This window comes from Rhamphochromis sp. 'chilingali', assembly GCF_963969265.1.
Source record: "Rhamphochromis sp. 'chilingali' genome assembly, chromosome: 3".
Taxonomy (NCBI): Eukaryota; Metazoa; Chordata; class Actinopteri; order Cichliformes; family Cichlidae; genus Rhamphochromis; species Rhamphochromis sp. 'chilingali'.
In genome coordinates, this window is record NC_137931.1 from 7,127,359 (window position 1) to 7,154,155 (window position 26,797).

At 44.0% G+C, this 26,797-nt stretch overlaps 1 protein-coding gene across 3 annotated transcripts in view; it reads right to left on the reverse strand.

Moving 5' to 3' along the window:
• The window catches only part of raph1b (Ras association (RalGDS/AF-6) and pleckstrin homology domains 1b), a 39,641-nt gene that overhangs the window by 7,541 nt on the left and 5,303 nt on the right, over positions 1 to 26,797 (reverse strand). For 2 of the 3 annotated variants that reach the window (XM_080876718.1, XM_080876719.1), the window contains exons 2-10: positions 19,708 to 19,776; positions 9,184 to 9,303; positions 8,768 to 8,873; positions 8,491 to 8,685; positions 6,931 to 7,355; positions 6,349 to 6,435; positions 5,837 to 5,911; positions 2,083 to 2,160; positions 192 to 351 (exon numbers count right to left, since the gene is read on the reverse strand). In XM_080876718.1, the coding sequence (XP_080732844.1) occupies positions 192 to 351; positions 2,083 to 2,160; positions 5,837 to 5,911; positions 6,349 to 6,435; positions 6,931 to 7,355; positions 8,491 to 8,685; positions 8,768 to 8,873; positions 9,184 to 9,303 (1,246 nt within the window). In that variant the 5' untranslated portion in view covers positions 19,708 to 19,776. The remainder of the gene's footprint in view (positions 1 to 191; positions 352 to 2,082; positions 2,161 to 5,836; positions 5,912 to 6,348; positions 6,436 to 6,930; positions 7,356 to 8,490; positions 8,686 to 8,767; positions 8,874 to 9,183; positions 9,304 to 19,707; positions 19,777 to 26,797) is intronic. The other variant, XM_080876720.1, reaches the window with a different exon arrangement.

Here is a 26,797-nt window from a genome sequence, read left to right on the forward strand (position 1 = left end):
AGCGAGAACAGGTAATGAAGAACAGGCGAGAACAGGTTTCTTTTGCCGCCCTGGAACTGGGGCCGTGACTATTACATATTACTTTGTGTATTATGCTGCGAGAACCCCTGAACTTCGACCCTATGCTACAAGCGCAGATTAAAGCAAAACCATAAACAATGTTTATTCAACTCAGGCGATTGCTCCCTTACCCATCTGCAGCTCAGTGATGGTTTCCACCAGAGACCAGTCAGGGCTGTATCCACAGTGGGACTTATCCAGCAGGCTGTCTAGCACCTGCCTGACTGTCTGCCGCTCGTCTACCATCATGGTCTTTGAGCTCTCGTCGGACATGTGGACCCTGATCACCAGCTGAGGAAGGCCAAGAGGGAAACGCTAAAACATGATATCAATATGTAAGATTTATCGTCATGCATGCGTTAGATCGGGAGGGGGTCAAACATAAGGCTTGGGGGCCAGAATTAGCCCAGCAAATACTCCAATAAGGCTCAGCTTTGGAAAATGCGGAGGGAACGGTAAACCTCAGCCTCCTAGTAGATGCTAAGAATTTGGAAGTGTTAGGTGATCTTCAGGAAATTTGACCTTTAACCTTCATGTCAAGGTCACTGGAATTCAAACTCTTCTGAGATTTTTAAATGGTAAACAGGATGATTCCTATACGGCGCTCTTCTACTCTCCCGGAGCACTCAAAGCTCTTTAACATGCCTCATTCAATCATTCACACTACCATTCTTAAAAGCTTGTAAGTGCTTACTATCCAACATTCACACACATTCACACTCTAGTGGATACATCGGTTAGTATCTTGCCCAAGGATATTTGGCATGCAGACTGGAGCAGATAGGGATTAAATCGCCAACCTACTGATCAGTAGACCCACCCCACATTTTGTATTTTAGTAGATACACCTATGGTATCAATTTGAAAATATTTTTTTTTGTGTAAAAAGCTGAACATTTTCCAATTTGTAGCTTCAGTTTAGTGAAAGAATGACATCTTATCATGTGTTCATGAAGATCATGACCATGTCCCACATATGGCCACTAAACATGACTACGAATATGGCTGTAGTTTGGGCATCTTTAAGCAACCAGAACACGAAAGCTTAAACTAATCTGAACGCGACACACTCGCACACGTGCCAAATCCTGGATCACACAATCGCAGCCTCGATGTGTGAAACCAAATAAAGACCCGGATTCCTTGACCCTCCTGCATGTCACCTCCCACTGCGACCCCGACGTCCAATCGCGTGCCAGTACGGATGATTGAAGTGAAGCGCAGACCAATGAGAACGCAGGGACAGCGATGAGTCTCAGACATGGGGGGAGTCTGACCTACATTTCTCACAGGAGACCCCCCCACCACTCAGAGGGAAAAAAGTTAAATTAAATCGAACATCTAAATCCTTTAAGATCCATTTCTTATCCAGATGAAGTCAAACTGCTTCGGTGAAATTCAAATCATTGCTGGTCGTGTAAAACGCCGACAACAGGGCACGAATAATTTAGCACGTCAAAGCTCTCCTGTGTTAGCTGAGGTTTTTTTTCCTTCGCGTGTCCTGTCTGTACCAGTACCCTTTATCTAGCCATACTCTAGCTCTGTTGGCTGTAAAACTATTGGGCTTCAACCATTCATTGCATGCAAAAAAGGACACCATTCTGTTAAATGGCATTGGTCTCATTCAAAGAGACTGTTCATTCACCGGCCTGGGGGGGAAAAACAAAAGGCCTGCCTGTGTGAGGAGTCCCGTATCGACCTCGCAGTGGAAGCAAACTGTCAGTGTGGCAAGGCGCTCCTGTTGTTCAGCTGATACGCGGGATAAATAACATGTCTTATGTGGATCTGCGTTATATTTCTGAAGCCCGTCTCCGCTTCCTTGCTCCCTCCTCCAGCAGACGCACACACATAATCAAACACTGCAATGACCTATTTTCTGCATGCTTCACTGCCTCGCTGTGAATGAAGTTCACAAAGAAATGCGGCGTGCACGAAATATGACAAGACGGCAATTATTCAAAGTCAGAAGGGCTTCATATCCCTGCACTTTCTAAGAGTCAGCGAGTTAAGAGGTGGTTCTACCTTTTTGACTTGTGCCTCCTTGATTTTCTCCAGGGCGACTCTGATCTTCTCCGCCTTCAGTTTGGCAGCTTGCTCCTCCTAGATGAACGCACAGGAGTGTGTTAATACAGCACGCACATTAAAAATGCCTTTTGATTTTATAGCCTCATCCTCGTCATACATCCGTCACTCCTTTGGCAGGAATAACACATGCAGCTATGCACAACTTCATGAAAAAAAGCATCTGGAATGATGGCGCCTTGTGTCACGGGCAGAAATCTAAATTTCCCCCATGCTCCAGGCTGCTTACCTGCCCCCTCCAACAAGATGCCATCACCTCCATTCCTACAGGTTGTGTAAGCTTCCACGTGTGTTTTATTACTTTAGCGTGAGTGTTCAATTAGACGGAATTATGATAAAAGACGCCGTGGCGGCATTGGCTCCTCAAAAATGGTGCTCCGCTTGCTGTATATGGTTTCATGCCGGATTCATGTGGAGCTGCGGCGGTTTCTTTTGATCATGCTATACAGCAGAAGGGGAGACAATAGTAGAAGATCCCTCAAGGGTGAGAGGCTGCAGATGAATGCAGAATCAGCTCAAAGAGCATCCATGCAGCCAACTTAAAGATGCGAACCCCCCCCAAAAAATGCTCAAAATGGGAAATATCCAGATGTGTCCGTAACTTGATTTAAAAATATGACAAAAGCGGTTTCTTCTATTCAAATGAACAAAAATCTGTTTGCCACCTTTCACACCAAGATTAAAAAAACAAAAAGTTATTCCAGCGTGATTCCCAGTCGATCAAAGTCCGCCTTGCATCCACATCTGCCGTCACCCAGAGATGACAGCGGTCGAGCTAGCTGAGACGGTGCTGAGCGAGGACTTTAGTGATGGCATGGGTTCACTCACACGCAGACATGTGTGGCCAAGACGAGCACAATTTGACTAAAACGCCAAGTGAGACAGTAGGGAGGAAAATGCCCCTCCCCCTTCCCGCTTCCTCCCCTCTCCATCACTCGTTTCCTCTCTTTACAGCAGATGCAGGGGTTTGGGAGCGTACCCAATCGAGGGGAGCATAATCCCCACAAAAAAAAGGTACCAGGAGGAAGGGCCGCCCAACCAGCAAACTCCGTTTAAAGGACCCTGAACCCTTTAGCCAATCGGGACGAGGCGGGGGAAGACCATGACCGACTATGGCCCTGAAGCTAACTCACAGAGACAAGGACGGAGAGAGTGGGTGAATGAGAAGCTGAGGTGCTGAATATTTGAAGTCATGTGTACACACGAGCATGTGTGTTCAAAGAGAGAGGGTGAGGGGTATTAACAAGTGCTCCCCAAGCCTCTTATCTCAAGAAGCCCCTGCCCTCTCCTTGACCCAGACTGCCTTTTCCACATGACCGACTCTAGGGCACACACACATTAAAGCTTTAAAACCAAGAGTGTGTTTGGCCAACACATAGTGGCAGGCTTTTACCCACCCCAATGTGTGTGTGTGTGTGTGTATAAGACTGAGTAAGAGCAACAGTGACCAAGAGGTCACGCGAGTTGTACAGATTACAGTCGGGAGTCAATTTGAGTCCCACTGTGGGTTCAGCCCCAGAAATGTCAGCGTGGACAACCCGCCCCCCTCGCTCTCTCATCTATTATTCCCTCTCTACACGACACATACTCCCTGCTTTTTATTAGACATTAGACCGACTCCGATTCGACAGGCGTTTACCCTTCCACTTTCACAGTGAGCCACACCAGAGCCAATTTAAAAAAAAGAAAAAGCTCTTCTGCCTAGTCTGTAAAAAAAAAAAAGAAAGAAAAAAGAAAAAAATCTTGGCAGCCACTTCCTTTGATGTTTTTCCACTCTCTCCCGCCTCGCTTGTTCCCAAGCATCCCGCGCTCATTCAATATTCTGATTCACGAGCGAGGAGAGGTAGAAAACTTGTGAGTCCAGGCGATCGCGGCTCGCCTTCTTCTGTTCTCTGGTGGAAAGTGTAACACTAACACATAAACCCCCTCACAGCCTGTAAAGATGCAGGCTATCACTCCTCTCCCCTTAAAAAAACAACAACATAATATACAGCTGAGTGCTCTGTTTACAGCAACAGGCACCAATGTTTTGAACCACTGACTCAATCCAAAAGATTTGGTGACTATGTCCGTGTAGCATCTCAGTTATCGTGGTATTCTAAGGAGCTTGGTGGATGTCACTAGGGGGACATGTCCTTGTCTATGGCACAACATAGAAGAGCCACCTCGAGAGGACAAGACTCAGCTGTACGTCTGCATCTAAAGGACAAAGGTCACTCTTTCAAGGATCCCAATATCCACATTTTGGACAGAGAAGACAGATGGAAGAGGAGCGAAAGAAGCCATCTATGTCCAATGTGAACGACAATCCTCGAACAGAGGGGATGGCTTACAGCACCAACTGTCTAACACCTAAAATTAAGGACGGCTTAACGCCCACTCATATCTTGCGTCAGTCGATCGCAACAGGTCACATGATAGGGTGAGGCAAGGTCCACCCAAAACCTCTGCTGATAATAACCCTTTTTCACACCTTAGCTCATGTGACGATGAACATGATCATCAAGAAACTTAAAGAAGTCCAGTCGCTTTTCTTTCCCAGCTTCTTAGATAAGGTGACTGCAAATCTTATATCCAGCTCTAAAACTTGAGGGCAGATGAGCTGACAGTGTCGCTGCCGGCACCCATTATATTCAAATAATAAAGGACATCACTGAAAGGGCTATTTTACTGCCAACAGCCACTAATGGAGATCTCTGTGTGGAAAAATGCACTGTAAACTTTCAGTTTCTAAAGACACACACTGTAACATTCTCTTCTAGTTAATCAGCATTATAGAATTTAAGGATTTAATATCCAACCAACTTGGAATCAGCTGATTTGTACTTTCTTGCTATGCATTGTGTATTAAAGGTGGGATAACTCACAAGCAATGAGCTCCAAACTACAAATATACACACATATGCTCAGCATAAACTTTGCAAAGAAGCCAAAGGCAGCGGCCAAAGCATCTACTCAGAGGTTAAAAGAGGTGATGGGAGCATCAGACACGACTTGGATTATAGAGACATTTGAATAACAAAACTAAGCTGGAGTCCAACTTAGATTTGTTTTTTCAGTTAAACACAAATTCCACTTTTGGCTAGCACGTAGGGTTATTATCTCAACTATGGGTGAATCAAGTAATGGTTTAGTCTCTATAATGCGAGAAACTCATTGTGAGCAAGCTCCATCTGCTGAAGACTGTGACATGTGACCAAAACCCACAGAGAAATCTATCAAGTAGACTTTGTTCACATTTGTTTTGCCTCTTGTGTAACCAGTTTTTCTAAAGCACAGATGAACCTTTCAAAATAAGACAAAGGCAACAAATCATGCCATTTAAAGCCCTGCAAGCCCTGGTTTCTGTTTCAGACTTCTAAACAACTCAAAATATTAAAAGTAATGATTTAATACTGTGTAATAAATGCTAATACATTAAATTTTCCCCTTGTAAGCTTTTATTGCTCAAAGACTGAGTGCAAATCAAAAGCCAGCAACATGAAGTTAGAAAGAAGGATCGAACAAAATGAAGGCCCACAGACAAAACACCACATGTGGAAGCATGTTTGAAAAAAATCCTCTGTTCTATAATCACTCTCAGCATGGACTTTACCAAAAAGACGAGCAGAGCAGAAGACAGGAGCAATGCACACAGACACAAACACGAATGCACAGGAGAGGAATGAAAGCAAAAAGTGTATGAGGAAGTCACCTTGGTCAGGAGGTGAGAAGGCTTTCCAGCTATGCTTTTCAGAATGAGCGAGGTTTCTTGGTCCAGATAGGAGTGCTTGGGTGGAGGAGAAGATGGGGGAGGAGGATAAGAGCAGAAGAAGAGACAAAATATAGAGAAGTCAGTGCCAGGTGATTCTGTGAGGCTTATTAATCACAAGTGTTTTGATCTGTTTTTGTACAGAGAAGCGTGGAAGCGAGAGAAGGTTTCATTAATGCGCAGCAGCGATGGTTGTCATTAGATACAGCTGTTGGAAAAGAGGCAATGATTATGAGAGAGAAAAGCGTGAATACACGGTATATTCTCTGAAACCTAGACTCCACAGCTACGCTATCACACCACACACACACACACACACACACACACACATCAAACACACACACAACAGCTCAATTGTAAAAATTCTGTTGCACCTAACGTCCATTAACCTTGAAACAATTAACTGCACACCAACTGGAGAAATTGCTCAATCATTCACAAACACACACACTTACGGTGGCCCGATCCACTTCGCCCTCTCGCGAGGTGAAGTCAAGCTGCCGTCTGGCCGGCTTACTGTTGGCTCGTCGCAGCGTGACATGCTGGAAAAGTCGGGTGGGTGCAGGCAGGTGGGGTGTGTGCGTGTGTGAGGACAGAGGCCGTGGATATAAGAAAGGATGCAAACACAGACAGTGTAAACACATGCAGGCGAAAACAGGGGGGACATGCGAGAGACTGTCATGGCCGTCCGACCACGGCATTGCTTTTGTTAGTGAACAATAGGTAGGTGTTGACATTGTAATCCGAGTCACACTTGAGATTGCAATGCATTCACCGACAGCATCGAATGCACAATACAGAGGCTGCATTGTGCATTTACTTTGGATAGACTTCAGGCATGCAGTTCCTTCCAATCAGTATGTGTGTATAAACATGCTTGGCTTCATTAAGGTCTATGCTTAGTACTTTCTCACTTCTCCTGACTTACAAACTGAACTGACCGCAGTCCTTGTGTACATTACACTTACCGTCACATCTGGAAAGACTCATTTAAACCGTCTGATACGTCTATGTGTGTGTTTCAGTGTGGCTCGTACCTCTGTATTGGTTTGGTTTTGTCCTTGTGAGATTGGGCTGCCCTGGCTCTCCACCTCTCCTCCTGTCACTTTATCCGTATCCAGGGAGTCCATGCTCGAAGCTGAGGCACATGCTGAGTTCACACTAGACCGCTGGGATGGTGCGTCCTGCTCGGTGACAGCACCGACCGAACCAGTCCTCCGATGCTGCCCTCCGCCGCCGGACGATCCGGACGAGGGCCGCCGGATGGTGCTGGAGGAAAATGAGGACGAGGAGGAGGAAGAGGAGGACGTCTGACGTGCCGCTTCATCCATGCTCAGGGAGGCCTTCTCTAGCTGAGAGGTGATGTCATCTAGGGAGATGTTAGAGGCCGCGGGGCGAGCAGTGGCGCTGCCACCTCGTACCGTGTTGGCCGGTGATGCTCGAGTACTGCTGCTTGCACTTCCTGTTGGGGCGGGTTTCAATTTGACAGTGAAATTAATATTTGATTGAATTAAATATTGACACAAGAAAGATCTCAACAAAACTGACTGTTTTCTACAAAGCTTCACCTTTTCTCTCTCTGTTATAACTTTGCAGGTGTTTATTTCTCTCAACCCCAGTTTTACACTTTTGTTTCATCCCACAAAGACTTCCTTCTTTTTGATGCACAGCAGTGTTTCCTAACCACAGGGGGTATATTTGTGTTGCAGCTAGGGGGGACATGGAAAGATTACCAATGGTATCAATTTCAAAATCCTAAACATGAAAAAATGGTTGATATAGGTAGCCTAAAATGTGGATAAGTAATTGAACTTGTTTGCTAAATGCAGTATGTATATGGAATACAAATACAGCTGCTGAATAAACAGCAAAAACTACAAGCTAGCTAAGAGCATGAATAAAAAGGTGGAAACCAGCAGTGTAGAGCAGGGGTGTCAATATAAGGCCAGGGGAACAGAATTCCCCCCCCCAAAGACTCCAATCTGGCCAGCTCGATGGCTTTTGAAGATTTCAGACTTTAGTTTTACAGCTCATACTGCCCTACTTTTTCTTACATTAAGATATTTCAGGGATTTTAAATGTGTAGTTAAAGAAAGGGGAGTTCCACAGGTCCAGCGCACCTAAGATCAAAGTGGGCTGCATTGTATATATTCCTCCTGATTGCTATTTATTCCTGCTGTCTTACTATTTATATTTTATTCCTGCACAGTTGGTGTGGAGAACCCATAATATGATTGTACATGGACAATGACAATAAAGGGTTATTCTTATATTCTATGTGGGCCACCCATGGTGTAAAATATGGCTAGCAGGTAAGCTGAATGTGATGGTTCAATAACAGATGAAACATTCCCGATCAAGTTTAAAATTAGGTTAAATGAAGATGAGGTGGAAGTGATGGAAGGGCTCTTGAGCTCATCTGAATGGGCTGCAAGCTGGAAGCCACTGCTGCACAACAATCTCAGACATCATGCCTTACAATTGACTACTATCTGAAAGGATACCAAATGATAACAGTCTCACTTCTTCACATTGAGTATCAAATTGTTTAGGAACTGCACTTTTTGTTTTAAAAGCCCATAATTCAGCAGGACTACCTCCGCTGCTTCCTCCTCCACTGGTGCCTGTGTGCTTAGTGCTAGCACTGCGCCCTCCAGCTGCCCTCTGCTGGCCTTTGCTCTGGCTGCGAGAAGTTGAGTTTGGTTTGGAAATGGTATTCAACTCCTGCTCGATGGAGCACAGGTCAGCCATCAGGGCATCCAGGTCCACTGTGTCACCTTGGTTCAACGCCTCTGCAAGGAGCAAAGCAAGAGTTATTGGGTTATACTAATAAGTGCATCTCTGTTCTGTTGTTATACTGAAGTGAGATCTTACCATTTATGTTATACATTGAGAAGCGGTAGGAAAAGTTGGCCATGTTCGTCTCCTGCCTGAGAGGAGGTTTCTGCAGTGCTTTCTGCGGCCTGCCATCATCCAGACTCTGCAATGTGCGCACACACACGAAACTCATAAGATGCACATTTGCAAAACACACATTCACACTCTGACACTACAGTCAAAGCGCATCGTAACAACCTCGTCTGCCTGCCAGACTCCTCAGTTACCCACAGACCTGCACAAATACTATGTGGTGGTGGTGGGAGTGGAGTTGCTAGGATACAGTAAAGGGAGACAGGATTAGCAGTGTTAAGGTTGCTATGGATACAGCCCCATCCTTTCTCGCGGTGCTCTGTCTACGTCTGTGTAACAAACCACCCCCTTAGTGTGTGTGAGAGTATTTGTATTTTAACCTGTGTGAGCTTGTCCAGCTCTCCCAGCCAGGCTCCAAACATCTTGTCCAGGTCCTGGTCCTCCTTGTCACTGTCTTCCTCTGCTCCATGGTCCAACTCATCATCAGATACCTGGTCCATCTACACACACACACACGCACGCACGCACGCACGCACGCACGCACGCAAAAGAAGCAGAAAATTTCACATGATTACAAGTCACACCCACATAGCAGGAATGATCTAAATGAGGAAAGAGGGGGAAAAAAACAAAACAAAACGCAAAAACAACTTAATCTCATGCCAACCTCACTGCCTGTTACCATGACAACCGTTCGCAGACCCCTAGCGGGCACCCTGTGCTGTGCGATCACCCTGTGCTGTGCGATCACCCTGTGGTGTCTTGTGTGCTGTGCACCACTGACACGCCCAGGACCTCTACTACCAGCTCAAGAGCCAACACAGAGGGAGGAGCAGAGCATCTTCCTCATGACTGCAGAAAAAAAAACCCCCACTCTTTTCTTTGGAGGCCCACAGATCACTGTTAAATTAAGATATTAATCAGACCACACGGAGCAATAGCATGTGCTGTTAAAGGCCGGTGGATAATAGGATGGAAAGCATAGCTGGCTCGCTGAGAATGCCCAGCTGTTTTTAGTCAAAGGTGATGGCAGAGCTCCCTCTAGTGGGTTAAATGGAAAGTGGCGCAACACCAGCATGCATCTGTTTGCCTGGCCGACTTAAGTCTCATATATCTAACAATTAAACAGAATCCGAATAAAATCAGGAGGAAATCTGACGCTCTAGAGTCAAAGCTAAAATGTCTAACCCAATCCTTTTTCATACACACAAGGACGCCACAGTAGACAAAACACTGAATGAATGATATGAAGGAGGCAAACATAACAGAAAATGGCTCCAACTGACAACGCAAAACAATCTGCAGCCTTGATGTGTGCCTACATTCATCCTCATTTCCTAATGCGATGGTCTCCGGTCCATGTGAAAAAAATATGTTCACCCAAATGCCGATGTGCACCGAGGAAGATCGTTCACCAATCTGGTGACAGACCTGTCAAGTGGAAGCAAAGTACGGTTGAGCACAGGAGGAGGAGGAGGTCATGGCTCTGATACCCTGTCAGATGCCAGAGGAAGTGCAGAGTGCAGAAACACATTTTCTTACTGCACACTTTCAGCTTGGCACACACAAAGAAAAATATTACACCACTGTATATTCAACACTGGATATTAAACAGACTAAAGCAGAACGCTCAACCTGTTTTTCCCTTGGTGTGCACTCCTGTCTTGGCATAGTCCGGAGTCCCCAAAACAGGCGAGTCAGATGGAATATTCCAGAGTAATCCCATTGATGTTTTCAGAGGGTGTCATTCCATGTTATCCCAGCTATGTGGTGTCAGTCACTAGAGGGGACTGTACCAAACTGGGATTAACCCCGCTGACGACCCCTGTTCTTTTGATCTAGCAAAACGTCTGCTTGTATGTGCGAGTATTTGTGTGCCGTTGCCTTTATGGCTAAAATGAACACTTGGTGATCTGAAAGCTATGCTTTGTTGTTAGAATGTGATGAAGGTCGTAGCAAACCAGATAAAAGATGAAAAGCTAAGCAGCTGAGGGGTGCTTATTTCAGACAAATTCCAGCATGCTTACTACTAGAAATCACTGTATGTGGTGCATGTAGAAGACGTACCCTGAAGCTGGTGCTACAAGCTTGTATTACGGACCAAAGCTGTCACTGCAGAGTGTTTATTATACTTTAGATGATGGATAGCTTCCTTCTTCCGGCACTCTCATTAAAACACATGAGAAACATGAACTTGTCATCTTGTGGAGGAAAGAATGGAGTCAATGAGTATGTAAACAAAAACAACCCAGTGTGTATATATGTGCGCTTAAAATTACATCCATGCACTCATGAACGTGTGTGGCAGTCACAACAGGAAATAGCCAGGATGTGCAAAATTCCTAATTTCCCACATGGCCTTTTTCCTTGCAGGAAGCTCCAGCTGTCCTCCAGCTTATCCATACCACTTATAGTGGCGGTAGTGGTGGGGGTGGCACTTGTACATTTGTAGGAATGGGGGGGAAGAAACTTGAGGTGTTGAAAGTGAGATCCAGACCTCACCACCCTTATGCCCACACATGTTACATCGTAACACAATTTGAATCGTTTGTCTCCTTGGCTACCATGAAATGTGGCTCCATATGGGGACCCTTCAGTCACAGCCATGATTTTGTAAAATCAGGTGAGTATCTCAAGCTATGGCATCAAGACGAGCGCAAGAGGAAATGACTAAAAATCAAATGAGCCTGCACTGCCATTATTCCCCAAGGTTATTCCATGTGTAAATACACATACAGGAAATGAGTCGCACTGCAGGACACTTAACAGCTGTGTGTAAACAGCCTGGAGTCCTTTATAAGAGTCTCTTCCACACACATACACACACAGACTTGTGGTCAGGACAAAAAACAAGTACAAATATATATAGATATGCTGTAGGTGTGTATTCAGTCCAGATGCAGAAAGAGTAAAAATAGAGCAAAAACGATGCAGAGCCAAAAACAAAGAGCACTTTGGAAATAGCTGCTGTCATTCTAATGGAATCACGGCCTTAACAGAAGATGCTGCTGCAGGTTTAAGTGAATTACCACCTGAGGCCCTGCTTTTAAGCTTATGGAGCATGACCTGAGAGAGACACGGGGATAGGAGGTTGTGTTTGTGTATATATGCGTGTGTATGTAGTCTGCAAATGCACTCCTACAGGCATCATCGCAAACTAAACACCGGCCGTGGCCTTTTCCCTGCTGATGCTGCACGGTCCCATCTGTCTTGTCTGAGCATGACCGCCATTCATCTGTCTCCTGTGACTACTGGGCAGCTCAGAGATCTGGGGTGAAAGAATAAAGGTCAAAGGCCTTTTCCCGTGGAGTCTCCTTCTGGAGTCTCTCTTTTTTTTTGGTTTTCATGTAAACTCGCAGTGGCTGCTCATCTATTTATGCAGCGTGTTTTCTAAGAACAAAAATCTCAAACTGTTAAAGAAAACGCAGTAAGCACCCAGCGCTGAGGAGGTTGAGTATGTGGGAGGAGGAGGAAGACGTGTCTATCTTTAGTCCAAGTCATCCAGATCAGAGCGTATCGAGAGGATTTGAAAGGGAGCAATATGAAAACTCGATGTTAAACTGTTGTTTAATTAACAATATTAAACCCTGTAGGGAAGCACAAATATGCAGGAATAGCTGCAGTCTTGGGTCTTTATTCTCTTAATATTCAGATGAAAATGTACTACGGTATATTAAGATCAAGAGTTATTTTGTGAAAGTTATGAATTCATATGATCTCAAAGTACGAGAGAAGGGGAAAACAAGTGCCGACTGTAATGCACCGACAGCTTCAGCAGCACCTGTTCTGCCTGCAGTCGACATACAAATGATCAACTACTCTTAACATTTGAGTTACAAATAAAGCCTCTCATATTTCCATCGCACAGGAAGTCAAGAGGGCTGGGTGGTGGAAAATGACTCGAGCTGTGTAAACACTGTTGTGACCAGATACTCCACTGACTGAATGTTTCCCCAAGTACTTCTAAATATGCTATTTTTGGACAAAAAACTCCACCAAGCCTCAACTGTATGTGTGCTGAAATGTTGCAGTGAGGAGTGTAGGGGTCATCTCCAAAGCCACCTATTCCTCACCGCTATTTTTCGCTTCTCTCAAACGATCTTTGCAAAAATAGCTTAACGCCAGTGTCTGACACCTCTCATCTAAAAATATTCTCAACAACTTATATCACCATTTCAAAATACGGCAAAATGAGAAACATGAGGCAATAAAACCAGAAACAGCGTGACAATAACAAACTCTGAATTTCTGCGATGCCCACACTGTCGTGGTGCTTGGCTCTAAATGGAGAGTGGGAATTCTTGAGAGTTTAATGGGACACAAAATGCTCATGCCGATAAAGGTCTCTGGGGGCAGATGCAAACAAAGCTGAAACAGAGGAAGCAGACAAAGCATCTACAACACCCATAGACAGGAATAGCTCCAAACACACACATATTAATGCATGTCCCATGCTGTAAATGCTGCTGATAACCTCTGGGGAATGTAGTGTGTGGAAAAAAAAGTGAAGGAATCTATAGGGGAAAAACAGACAAACAAAACCATGTGATTATGCATATCTGATAGGCCACTTTTAAATCCACCTTATTTATATCGATATGGATTGGGTAATCTCTTAGAAACGAAAGGATACCACATCAGTTAATGGAAATTAAACTTATCAACCTACAGAGGGCTGAATTCAAAGACATCCTAAAAATCAAACCCCATGGTGCCAGGCAGTGAGCATAGGGGCCCATAAGAGGAAGTCAAGCCCTCAGGCTGCACTGCTACTGATTGTTTGGTCAGAGACAGTCACACCAGCATCTTGCTGGAGGTCATTTTGTAGCTCTTGCATGTCTGCTCACTAAGGAGCAGACAGCGGTCCTGGTGATCGGTTAAGGGTCTTCTACGGCCCTGTCAGGCTCTCCTAAAGTAAATGCCTGTCTCCTGAAATCTGTCTCCTGTGCTGGGAGAAACTGCAAGCCTTCAGGCAATGGCACAAATTGATGCACCATCCTGGAGGAGCTGGACTACCTGTGCAGCCTCTGTAGGGTCCAGGTATCGCCTCGTGCTACCAGTAGTGACAATGACCGTAGCTAAACGCAAAGCTAGTGAAAAAATAGTCAGAAAAGATGGAGAGGGAAAAAAGTCAGTGACCTCTAACTGTAAAAACCATTCCTGTTTTAGTGGTCGGGCCATTGTTGTCCTTCTAGTGCACCTGCTGTTAGTCTCATTAACACCAAAGCAGCTGAAACTGATGAGCAAACCCCCTCTGCTACTTACCAGATCAATATCCCACAAGTTTAACTGACTTGATGTTGCACTCTGATTAAAAAAAAAAAAGTTTCTTTTTTTAGCAATGTATTTATAAAATAAGTGCTGTATATTCTAGCACTGTAGTGTATAAAAACATGCAAATCTATAAACACAAAAACAGCCTCATGCAGGTTTCCTGGTGATCGCCTTCCTTGTTAAAAATTCAGCAGTTGTAAGGCCCGTCTGTTCCATGTAATACAGCTCATTTGCAAACTCTTGGTAGTTACAAAGGGAAACTACATGTTAATTGAAAATCAATTCAATCAATTGTTTCTGAAAATCACCCTCTCCTTTAAAATAAATTTCATGCAAACATCTCTTCTTTTTCTCATGTCAGACCATCATCTGGTGCAAGCTGCACTTCTAACCTGTCAGACTATGATTCACCTTTCACACATGCATGTGTTTGTGTCATCACAGTAAAAACACCATGCTGAAAAGCCAAGTGTCAAAATATCATAATGACATCCTGTAGCCGTTTGAAGGCAATAGGCGCTTTCGAGCGCGTCTTGTAATCTTGTTTGTGGCTTGACAGTTGAAATAAGGTCTTCTGTCAAAGAACAAAGCCTGGAGCAGACAAATGCTTGGTTTCACTACCTTTAAGATATAAAAAATAGATACGATCTCTTTGTAAATGTGCGAGTGCGTGTCATTTCCAGGCTTGCATTTGCCATGCAGATGGTGATTATTTGCTCATTTCCACTCCCATCCCTGCTTTCTGTCCCTGCCCTGCCTTTTTACCCCCGGTCCCCTCCCTTCATATACAAAGTCACACCAGGAGACGAGAAATGAAAGCCAGAAGCTGCCATCCCTGCGTCAACATGTGGGCATTATGCAAGTAAAAAGAAGGAAAAGAGGAAACTTCTAAGTGCCAGTAAAAGAACTCTTTGAACAAGGGAGTGGCTGGACCAAAAGTCCAACTAGGTGTGGCTGGTTTGTCAGCCTTGGCTGACCTGTAGTAGCCTGTGATGTCTGACTCAGAAAATGACATAACACACTGTGCTTGTTTGCCCATGATGAATGGGAAAATTTAGCGTGGCTGCAGCCCTAAAGGTTAATGAAGAAAGCTTGTGACAAGATGATTACAGGTTTAATTTAAGAAGGGGTGAGGGACATACAGTATGGGTGGAGCTCATTCCTTATTTGTGGCATGGGGAACACTCAAAGCTGTACACTACACAAGGAAGATACATTAAAGTAAGAGCCATGCCAAAATAGAAATAAGCCTCACTTGTGATAGTTTCTGTTTTATGCTACACAAGGTGTGTTTACATACTGATGTCATGACCAGCAGCACCAGCAATACCTGAAAATGAAACTAACACTCCCACCGCCTGCTGTCGATTGATTCGTCAGCACTGCCAGATGTGTAAGTTAGACTACCACATCATTACGTTCTATATTGTTGTTTTTAATGAAGTATTTTTTTCATATTTTGCCCTGAGTCATCCAAACGCCTGTATTCAAGCTGTAAATTCCTAAAATAAATGTAAAAAAAGTAAACTCGCGCTTGTATGTTAAATCTACGGCCTGTGTACATAATGGTAAATTTTAGGCTTTAAAACTAGTGGGGCTACAGCCTTCTTTCACACACGACTACGGCAGCACTAAACACAAGATAGCGTTGATGGAAATGTGCACCGAAATCTCAGCATTGTCTCAAATGTTGAGACAGTCCTGTAAACATAAGTCAAAAACAGAACACGAATAAGAAGTGGCATGTGTCACATGAAAGCAAGCACATCAAGGGGACGGACTACTTGGTTGGTTGGTTGGGGGTGGGGGGCGGGGGGGTTATATGAGATATTTAACAGGCTGGAGAGAGAGCAGAGAAGGAATGATGGATGGGTACAATAATAATGGAGGAACGGAGCCAGCTATTAGATTGTGGAGGGGGGGCTGGCCGAAACAACAGCTCCCATGTTATTAGTCAAGCACGAGCAACAGCTTGTAAGCAGGGAAGAGAGAGACACACACACACACACACACACACACACACACACACACACACGCTTGAGTGCATTCAGGATCACTCAACCACTCCGGCTTACGCAGCCAGTTAGGAAGGAGGGGCAGAGAAAGAGATGGGGGACAGAGAGAGGAGAAAGATGGGGAGGATGTCAGAAGCAGACAGATGGAGAGAGGAAGAGCAGGAGAAAGTGAGACTAGAAAAGAGAGGGAGTGTGAAAATGCACGGTCACACTGGTGGGCGGTAAGGTGCGAGGACTCAACAGCTCACCAGCATCAGAGCGAGCCAAATTTCAGCTGCCCTGCATCTATTCAAAGAGAAACTGCCATGGCAACACACAAGCACATCTCTGTGCTGACAGCCCTCACATACACTGTAACAACCTACATTGTTAGTACAGTGTTTGAACATCTGTTTGTAGCCATGACCACAAAGCATACAGTCGATCAGCACTTCATAATATAGTCATTTATGCGCTTGGTGAAAAAGCTGACGTCACTTTGAAGCAGCGAGCACGCACATGGGCAAGTCTCTTCTTATTTGTCTGTGTCACTCTCGCTTACACAGAAACACAGCAACGATGTGTCAGCGTCCCTGCTTCCTTCAGGGCATCGGCCCAAATGTGAAATCCATAGTCTTGTCCATTCCCTCAAGAGATCAGGTTACGTCAAACACTTCCAACTACACACACACACACACACACACATAGATGAAGGGGCTCAGGTGGTCTGCTGCAGTGGGCTCATACACACCCACACAAACTTTGTAAAACATGATGCAGCACTGCAGCAGCAGACAGCAGAGGCTGACGAGTCGAGAAGTATAAGCCAGACATTAAAAAACAAAAAACAAACAGCCAGTGCTTAAAAAAATAGATGAGACCCATTGATCTGGTAGCATATAAAGAGCTGCAAAGCCACGGCGTAAACACTCTACCGATTTCCTTCTCTTGTTTTCTTTTGGTTGAATTGATGCTCGCTGGTTGGCATTGCATGCAGTCTTATTTTGTGCTTGCTCAGACACAAATATGAACCTGGGGCAAGTCATTTCAATAAAAAAGGGGTGTGTTTGCATCATGAACTCATCAAGAGTAGGAGTTTTTAATGCCACACTATATCCTAGAGGTATTCTTTAAGGCCCTTCCAGCAGAATATAACAATAATTCTTACTTATGTAATTAATTATGGGCCGATTATCCGCCAATGCCAAAATGTCAGCCTTCAAAATGCTCTAAACACTTGGTTTCTGATGCTTCTTCTAGAGTTCTACTATTCAAGTAGAGTGAAAAAACAAAAATGCAAAGCCAGAAATTAGCATTGTGGTGAAGTAAAGGGAAAAAAAACCCCCAAACATATTGCCTGCTGTCTACAACAGACCATTTTTGATGAAAATAGATGCAGATGCCCCCCAAAGAACCCCAGGCTCCAAAATGAAAATGGATATATGCAAAAGCCTCATTTAAGTACTTTTCCATAATTAAATCATCCACTTTAGACAAATGAAATCATTATAGTGCCAATCATTTTTCCTTCTTCATTATCATTTGGTTACTTGGTCAAGCTGAACAGTACGTTTACATCTGCCACCTGTTAGGGAATAATAAAAAAAAAAGCCCACAGTGGGTGCAACAAATTGCACGAACACCACATGCTAAAACACACACAGACACACAAACCAGCCATGTGTGATGCACCCTGCACGAAGGCTGAGAAAAAAACTACATATGCATCCCCCGACCCCAATGGCAGCTGGGAATGGCTTCCTCCGTTACTACATTTCCCATGTCTCCCTTGGTCTTTGCTTCTTGGTCTTTGCTTCTGTCCATAACCCCTGCAGCTGGTGTGCGTTTGCCTCTCATGACACAGACCCCTCTTCCTGGCACGCCAGCTCCTGCATTCCTGCTGTGTCATTAACGCGCACACGTTTAAATAATTTTTTTCATTTCAGAGAGGTCTCCGTGGCTGCAGCTTGCATGTCTTTGGGACAAGTCGGAGAGACTGTTTCAAGGACGTTTCTTTTTAAGAACATCCGCCTTCCACGAAGGCGTTGCCAAGACAACTGTGACCCAGAACAATCACTCGTTAACCGTGCCCCCAAAGCACGTGATGGACATGTTGGAAGGAAACTGACAGCTGAGTGTGAACTTTAGAGGCAGCCCCACTCTAAACACAAGACAGTGACACACACTGTGTCACCACTCCCTGACAGACACAAAAGCATCCCTACTTCCTGGAACAGTTTAATTCCAGGGCGAGGACACTTCCTTCTTTAGGCCCCAGGCTGCATCTCTGCAAGGGGCCCTCTTAAATATCCAGCTCTCACATACATTTGTGTCTGGCTCTTTCTCTCTTCATATTTTCCTCCCTTTTTTTGTTTAGACATTTTTTCATTTTTCAAATACATTGACCAGACCTCTCTTTTCACATCTGATTTAAAAAAAAACATGAATAGGAACACTGTATGCAATCCTTTGGACAAATGGAAAACACATTAGGTACTAAATTTGGAAGGGCTTCAGGTAATAGACAGTGCCATGAGTGGATAAAGGGCATTACTGTACAAATAACAGCATCAACAAAGAGGAGATTGTTTCTGTCCTGTGTCCCACTCTAGCAGAAATCATCTGCAATCAACAATAACCCAACCAGACTGGGATCAGAAGATTTGAATTAGCTTGTTTTTGTGAATCACTTCAATAAACAAAACTAATAAAAACCAGTGTGGAAAATAGCAGCCAGCAAGCCGTAATATTTGCAGAGCGGCTTTTCTTTTCTTTTTTTTCCCCTTACAAAGCTGTTCTTAAACTTCCTGGATCTTGTTGTTTTATTCCAGTTATGGAAAAAAAAAAATCAGAGGTGTGAATGTCTGTAGTCATCTGTGCATTTACTAACATCTGTGTGGTTAACACAGTAGCTAAAAATAGATTAGTTTGCATATGTGCAACTTTTCAGAAAATAAGTACAGTACTTGATCTGTGGGGGTGGGAGAGTAAAGTCAACAATCTCAGTGTAAATTAGAGTGGAAACTTTTGAGACCACAGATTGCAAATTCAACACAGATCTGCGACAGTGAGAGAAATAAAAGCTTACTGTGAGGAGCATCTCTTACTACAGACCCCAGCCGCGGCTCGACTCACATGGTTCCACTTAAATTGGGAATTATCTCCTTCGGCGAGGAAGACTCTCCCCTGACAAGATCCTCCGAGGCTTTACTTCTCTTTGATTTGGCTTTGATTTTCAAGGTCCTCTGAATCAAGGCTTTGAGGAGGGGCAAAGCCTCCCTCTGTGCACCCCCACTTGCTCCAGCTTTGTGAAATAAACATGGCCCCACACTGTTAACTTAGAAAAAACTGTAAACCAGTGACACGACAGGCGATATGATGGTTTGAGCACATGGTGCGCCAGACATGCATGTCAGGGGCACTGCAATAAAACAGGCATTTGAAACCACCTTAAATAGAACTTCTCTTTGAGTTTGCTACGCCAACACAAAAAACAACAATCTGCGTGTGTGATGTGTGCAAAGAGGTTTCGCAAAGCTTACTGGCAGCAGCGTCAATAACAGTTTTTCCTTTTTCCTACACTCAAGAGTTTATAACCCACAAAAAGTAGTCACTCTGCTTTACAGGAAGTCTTACCTCTGAAGTGGCTTTTCCTTCTTTCTATTGAGGTTAAAGGTCAGATGACACTGCCACTTCACTCTGGGGCTGTGGAAACAAAGAGAAGAAGAAATTCGATTAGATATGATTTAGTGCCTATTTTGAGTTGCAATGGCAAAATACAATCCCCGCTTTTGGTCACCTCATCGAAAGCTATTAGTCAGTGAAACCCCAAACTTGTGGATCGCCTCCTATTGCTCTCACTGCGCTGCAGGAGGATCGAGAGGCACGGCTGCCAGCAGCTGGAGACGAGCAGGGTGATTTCACTGTCACAAGAATGCAGGGGATTAACTGGAGGGTGCTCGGGAGTGAGCGATTTAACCAAGCACAGACTTAAACGCCGCGCGTGGCCAGAGAGACACTTATCATAAAGCTCTGAAAGCAATCAAGTGCGGTTCGCTCTCCATCATAAACTCTCTCCATCATTACGGCGAGATTAACAATGTGACATTTGAGCTGTGGAGTCCGCCTTCATTTTACTACAAAGCATTTCCCGCCAGCACACGCATGAACACACGTGCGCAGCTAAAACCTAATAAGCATGTCTAACCGCCACAGGCTAATCATTTCACAGCGTGAGTCAGAGTAGAAACCTTGTCAAAACTCTTAGGTGTGCACCGACTGTGACTCACCAGTCACCGGCGACAACGCTGACTAGGCTTTAACCATTTCATTCGCAACACCGTTGAGTCACACCAGCCCATTTTCCCCCCTTTTTTAAGATCTAAAAATCAATCTAGATGTTGAATCATAATCTGACAATGAAAAATAATGGTAGTATAAGGTTAGAACATGCTGAGCAAGACAGGAAATATAAATGCTGTATATTGGTGTGCATTATTGTGTGTGTGTGTGTGTGAGAGAGAAAAAGAGAGGCCGGCAGCTGATGTTATGGCTATTCCCGCTGGTCTCAGCTGTTCCTTCATTTTTCTACGCACCAACTGTTGTTGAGCCACAGCATGAGGCCCCTCCCGGGAGCAAAAACAGAAAGAGGAAAAAACCTGGCCTGTGTAACTGTGTGTGTTTTCACAGCAAACAGACTTCATGTAACAAGGGAAGAGTGTTAAAGGAGATGAAAGATCTCATGGGTGCGTTGTGCACATGCACGGCATTACTGACACTTGCATCTTAAAAAGACAAACAAACAATAAAAAACATTACAAATTACAGATCACCCTCCCCCCACCATTTCTGTGTAATTTGCACACAGTCGACATGTGATATCACTCAGTCAACACAGGGCCATTGAACAGGTGCGGCAGTGACACACGGGCCTGTGCAGCTGCAGGGGGGGGACACACAGTTGTTTCAGTCACAACAGCATGGCGGCTGGTGGGGCAGCTGAAAACAAAGGCAGGCCTGCGTCACATGCACAGACAAACATGACCAAGTTATGATGGAGATGCACTGTATGGAGGAAGAGGAGGGTCTTTCTGATGTGAACAGACAGTGTTGTTGTTGAACCACGCATTTAAACAGATGTTGCTATGAGAGGTATAAAATGGTCAGGTAAGTGTGCCGTTATGGACTCAGTGTATTAAAAAAAGCAAACAAAGAAACCTCCCCAACAAACACTGTCTTCCTTTGACTGGAAACTCAAGTTGTTAACTGGGCACTACAAAAAAACCCAAACAAAACCCCCCACAACTGTCCCAAAAAGGTGCTCTGTGCCTCGCTGTCAACAACATCAGCAGATTTTTTTTTTCCTTTCATTATTTTTTAATGTGCTTTACTTTGGTGCCCCATTCAACACCAGACTGAGGGGAAACACAGAGTCCAGTGTAGTGGACACAGGTGTGTCCTTGTCCACCCACACTTCCCCAATTAGCAGCACTCCTCTGGGGCGGCTCATTTCCTATCGGGCCAGGAAGTGGGAAGAAGGGCAGTGCAGTCGGAGAGCATGGAGTGATGATGTCACAGCAGGAAATAAAGACTCAGATTGTTGTAGGTGAAATGAGCAAGCGGGCGAATGAGTTAGAGGGCAGGGATAAATGCATGACACATGTGCACTACGCTTCATGGTAACTATATCAAAGCCACAATCTGTGACTCCAGCATGAGCAACAATCTGACTCTGACATGCAAACTTTGACACACAAAGACAGCTGAAGCAGACTGTTCAAAGTTTTGGTGGACTACGTGCAAACTTGTGTCATATTTAAACAGCCGAATGGTGTTGACAAAACAACACCACTACATTCAAAGCAGCACGCTATCCAGTGTAAAAACATTAACTTTAACATAAGATTAATACATTGCATTGGTATCCAGAATTTGCTGCGTGTCTCACTAGTCAGGCCCCATCTGCTCTGGTTGTAGTGGTATATAATCACACGCTGACCTATCAACTCACCTAACCTCAGCTTCACAAACAAAATGTCAAGGTGACACAATACAAACTAGAGATTACTTGTTTTTTTTTTTTGTTTGTTTTTTTTAAAGCATTAGACTCATTCGTGTGGGTTGGATGACAAGCTATTTTCTGGAAAATTTATTTACTGTATAAAATTTAACTGTTGCAGAATAGATACACACCTTCATCTGATCTCAAAGGACCCCGAGCGTTCTTGTGAGGGCAGATGATCAATCAATCAGCTGCCTTCATGGTTTGATCCAGTGCCGATTCTCACCGGTAAGGCATTAGTAATGGTATAACTGCATTGCATTGATCAAGTCAAGTGCAATTCTGAGAAGTAGCTGCTTTCCTTCTTGCACAGAGGCCAGCATGACCTCCTAAAAATTACAACTTTTATGTCAGCCGAGGCTGGGAAAGAAAAAAACCCCCAAAAACCTCAAATTACCTTCTTACTACCTTCAAAACTCTATTCATATCACCCTTTTACTCTCAGTACAGGGCGCTGGGAAGACTGCTTTCTAATATTAAAATACTACCCATGTGGGTCCCTAATTTTACTTTTTCTATTTAAACAGCTAAATCCTTATTCAAATTACGGCACCAAGACTCTACTGAAGCTAGAAACACAACCTGCCCTGCTTAGCAGCTTTTCCCAGTGGTTACTATCACTCACAGGCTTCTTTAGCAATACCCACTCGCACACGGCCAAGTCTGGTTGCAATTACAAGGAGCTGATCTCCTCTCCTCTGTGGGATTCTCCACGGCCCATGCAGTGAGCACTGGGCTCTGGAAAAACCACACATGGTGGGAATTATGGAATAACGCTGCGTCAGGAATGTTCCCACGATGGCCACTGGGATCTGATGGAGGTCCCACCGGCTGGCTAGCTGCCGACAGGGTTTATTGGCAAATGTAATGTAACACTCACACACATACAGAATTACATGATGAAATGCCTCTTGTGTTAGCGCACAGCTGGATCAAAATGTCTCTTTGTTTCAAAACGTTTTTGCACACTTGTCATTTAAGTGCAAACAAATCCGTGTGTCGAGCTCTCAGACTTCATCATTAGCACAGCTTGATCACAGCTGATCAGCTTAAAGCCTGAAATCTCACTTCTTATTTACACCATTTCATCTGAATAATCTCTTGATGGGGATGACCAAAAAGCAGTGAGGGGTGAAGCTGACAAATCAAACATGACAGTGACCCTCCCTGTCACCCCAAAGGCATGTTGCGGTGACAATCTCAGGGGCAGCTCTCGACTCATACACCGAGTATGGTTGACTGTGTGGCACGTGGGTCAAAATAATCAGGACTCTCTAGAGAGTGAAGATCAACGGAGCAGAGAGAGATTAGCAAGCTACTCAGCCACGAACTTAACCCAGAGATGCAGTCAATAGGCGCTTGCGCTCCCTTGCTGAGCTGCCGGGGTATTAGTGAATGAGATTTGCCAAGAGGCAGTCACACAAGCACCCACACACACACACACACGTTATTTTGTGAGATTAAGCCTGTAGGTTTGACTAACCGTCCGGGGATTCTCTCAGAAAAATGTGTCAATCCACTTTTACCGCACAGAGCACGGCTGTTTTCACTCACTGCGCTGTAGCTGTAGGTCACTGCAGTTACTAACTGAAACTCTAGATTCCTTCAGTGTCCTACATGAACCCTGATGTTAACACACGCACAAAAAAAAAAAAAAAAAAAAAAAAAAAAAAAAAAAGGAGGAAAAAATGGAACAGCCTGCCAAGATCAGTCGGTACAGTAATGCAGAAACTGAAGCCAAGCGTTGTGAAAAAGTGACTTCCAGACATTGGCAAAGGACGCGAGGATAGGAAGACTGACCTCAGTGTTTCCAGGCTGTCGTATTTCATATGACATCAGCTCCACTGATATTTTATAGGTTCTCATGAACCCCTCTCATCTGTCTTCATCCTCCATATGCTACTTCTCTCCTTCAACTCTCTTCCTCACAGGTGTTTCTTTGACTTCCCAAAGTCTTTTTGGCAGCCTGTATAATTGTGAAGTAAGTGTCACGGGGATGTGTGGTGAGCCCTGTGGCAATGAGACAAGGACAGGCTGCTTTCCAGTCCTTTTGTAAGTACCACTTGCAGAGAGTAGTTACTTACTAAAAAGACATGAGCTGGGGTAACTTTCATGATTACGGAGGAGGGTGTAGCTACAACATCTGAGAAGGGAAAGTAGGCTACAGTGCATATTTAATGGTAAAGCAGGACTTTTAAGCCCCAGTTTTTGCTGCGCTGCTTGTTTGCTGCTTGAACAGAAACACTTGAAAGAGTTGGAGCATTTCAATAATGTAGGGGTGCATCTGTTTCTGCTTTTACTGTATGCAATGTAAACAATATCCTTACTTAATATAAACTAGTGGGTTCCACTTAACTAATGCCTATGTGAACATTTTGCCCACAAACTGAGCAGCTTAGCTGTAAATACATGTTTCATTTAATAACTTTTGCCTGACTGTACAGAACTCTTCTGCAAGAGCAGAGACTTGTGAGTCTGTTAATGTTTAACTTTAAATTTATAATTTAGTAGTGCTGTAATCATGATGTTATTTATGTTGTGTTTAGACTTTGATTTCTCAGGATTTGTACTGCGGTTTTAGTGTTTGTGAGAGTTCAGCTTAGCAACAGGCCACCAAATGTTCACAATTATTATAAACCCATTGTTCTTGTACTCGTGCGGTGTATGGGTCACAGGAACAGAAGAAAACCTGAGTTTATGGTCTCTTAAAACCAAATGTAAATATTGCAAAACTTTCTAAAAACTAATTAAGCTATTCATAGTGATACTTTCCAAGTCTATGCAACCACTTTGTCAGGTAAACCTGTTCAACTGCTTGTTAATGCAAATAGATAATTGGCCAATCACATGGTAGCAGCTGAATGCATTTAGGCATGTGGACATGGTGACGATGCCCTGCTGAAGTTAAAACTCTGCAACAGAATGAGGAAGAAAGTTAATTTAACTGGGTTTGACCATAGCAGTTGATGCCAGACAGACTAGTCTGAATGTTTCATAAACTGAAAACAAATACCCAGTGAGTGCCAGTTCTCTGGCTGAAAATTTATGTCACTTGCTATAATCAAGTTAAGCAGAAGCGCGTCTAAACTCACAACGTGTTCAGCTTTGAAGCAGATGGGCTAAAGCAACAGAAGAGCACACTGGGTGCCACTCTTGTCAGCTAAGAGCAGGAAACTGAGGCTACAGTTTACACAGGCTCACCAAAACTGGACAATGAAATAAAACGTAGCCTGGTTGAATGAGTTGATTTCTACAGAGACACTCAGACGATAGGGTCAGAATTTGGCATAAACAACGGATCCATCCTGGCTTGTATCAACAGTTCAGGCTGAAGGTGACAGTATATTGGTGTAGGGGATATTTTTTCACACATTTTGGGGCCCTGTAGCAGCTGAGGATCATTTAAGCATCATAACCTACCTGAGTGCTGCTGCTGACCAAGTCCATCCCTTTATTACCACAGTGCATTCATCTTCTTACAGCTGCTTCTAGCAGGATAACACGCGATGTCACAAAGCTCAGAAACTATTTTACTTGCTCATCTGATATCTACATGCAGTTTTTTTATTGCTATCAACTCTATTCTGATTTTCTGTTACATTTTAATGTTATTATTCCTAAATTATTATTTTAATTCTACAGCACTTTGTGAGTACATGTGTGTGAAACGTGGTCTATAAATAAACTTCAATTCAATTAAGATATTTAAGTGATTCAGGGCTGTATTTAAATAAAGTTAAATGTTATTTGATGCATGCCCCCTGGTAAATGCAAAGTACGTTCTTTTATACTAAAACATCATTAAGCAACAAGGTCTCAACTGTCCGCCTCTCTGTCTCCCTTGGGTGTGCGGTGTTGCTGTTATTTAATAATTTTGAGGCAACGAGTTTGCATTTTCTTTTAATATGAAACCAACTTATCAGATTTTAACAGTGTGTGTGTTTGGAGCAGAATACTATTTGGAGCTCAAGTGGATGACAAATTAAATCACGTGCATGCCTGAGTTTGGAATATATTTTCTATTTGCAGCAAGATTTTGTTTTTTTCCCAATGCTTCAGACATACCACAACTGCCACTGTAACCATACACACAAATCTGACACTCCATCACAATGCAAAGCCATCCTTTACCTCCCAAAGGAGACTCCAAGAAAGAACACTGTATCTGCTGTAACTACATCCTTGGTTTTCTCTGACAGTCTTATAATGCCAATATTGTTAGTGTTTTCAAAGTGGTAAATAAACCCAGATCCTCAGTGGATTTCCCTGGTATGTAACCCGGAGGTCGATGGTTAGAAAGCAACTGTACAAGCAGGCGTGCGCTCCTCCAAACAGAGGCAATCTAAACATTTCAGGCCCAAAAGGAAGGCATTTCACAGCTGGGTGAAGGGACACGGTGCAGATGAAATGTGTTTGCATTTGCGTGCGATGCTTCAAACCTCTCAAACCACATCTATGCTGAACAGTTATCAGCTAGAATGCAAACAAACACATCAAGCCTGCATGCACGTGACCACGAGGACACGCACGCTGCTGTCACGGCTTCATGAGAACCAAGTGAACTCTGATCAGACGGGGAGCAGAGAGGAAACACTGAATGGCTCTGCTGATGTTTATCCCAGGCTAGAAATCATGCTTCTAAAAGATATTTGACTGTTTAATTTA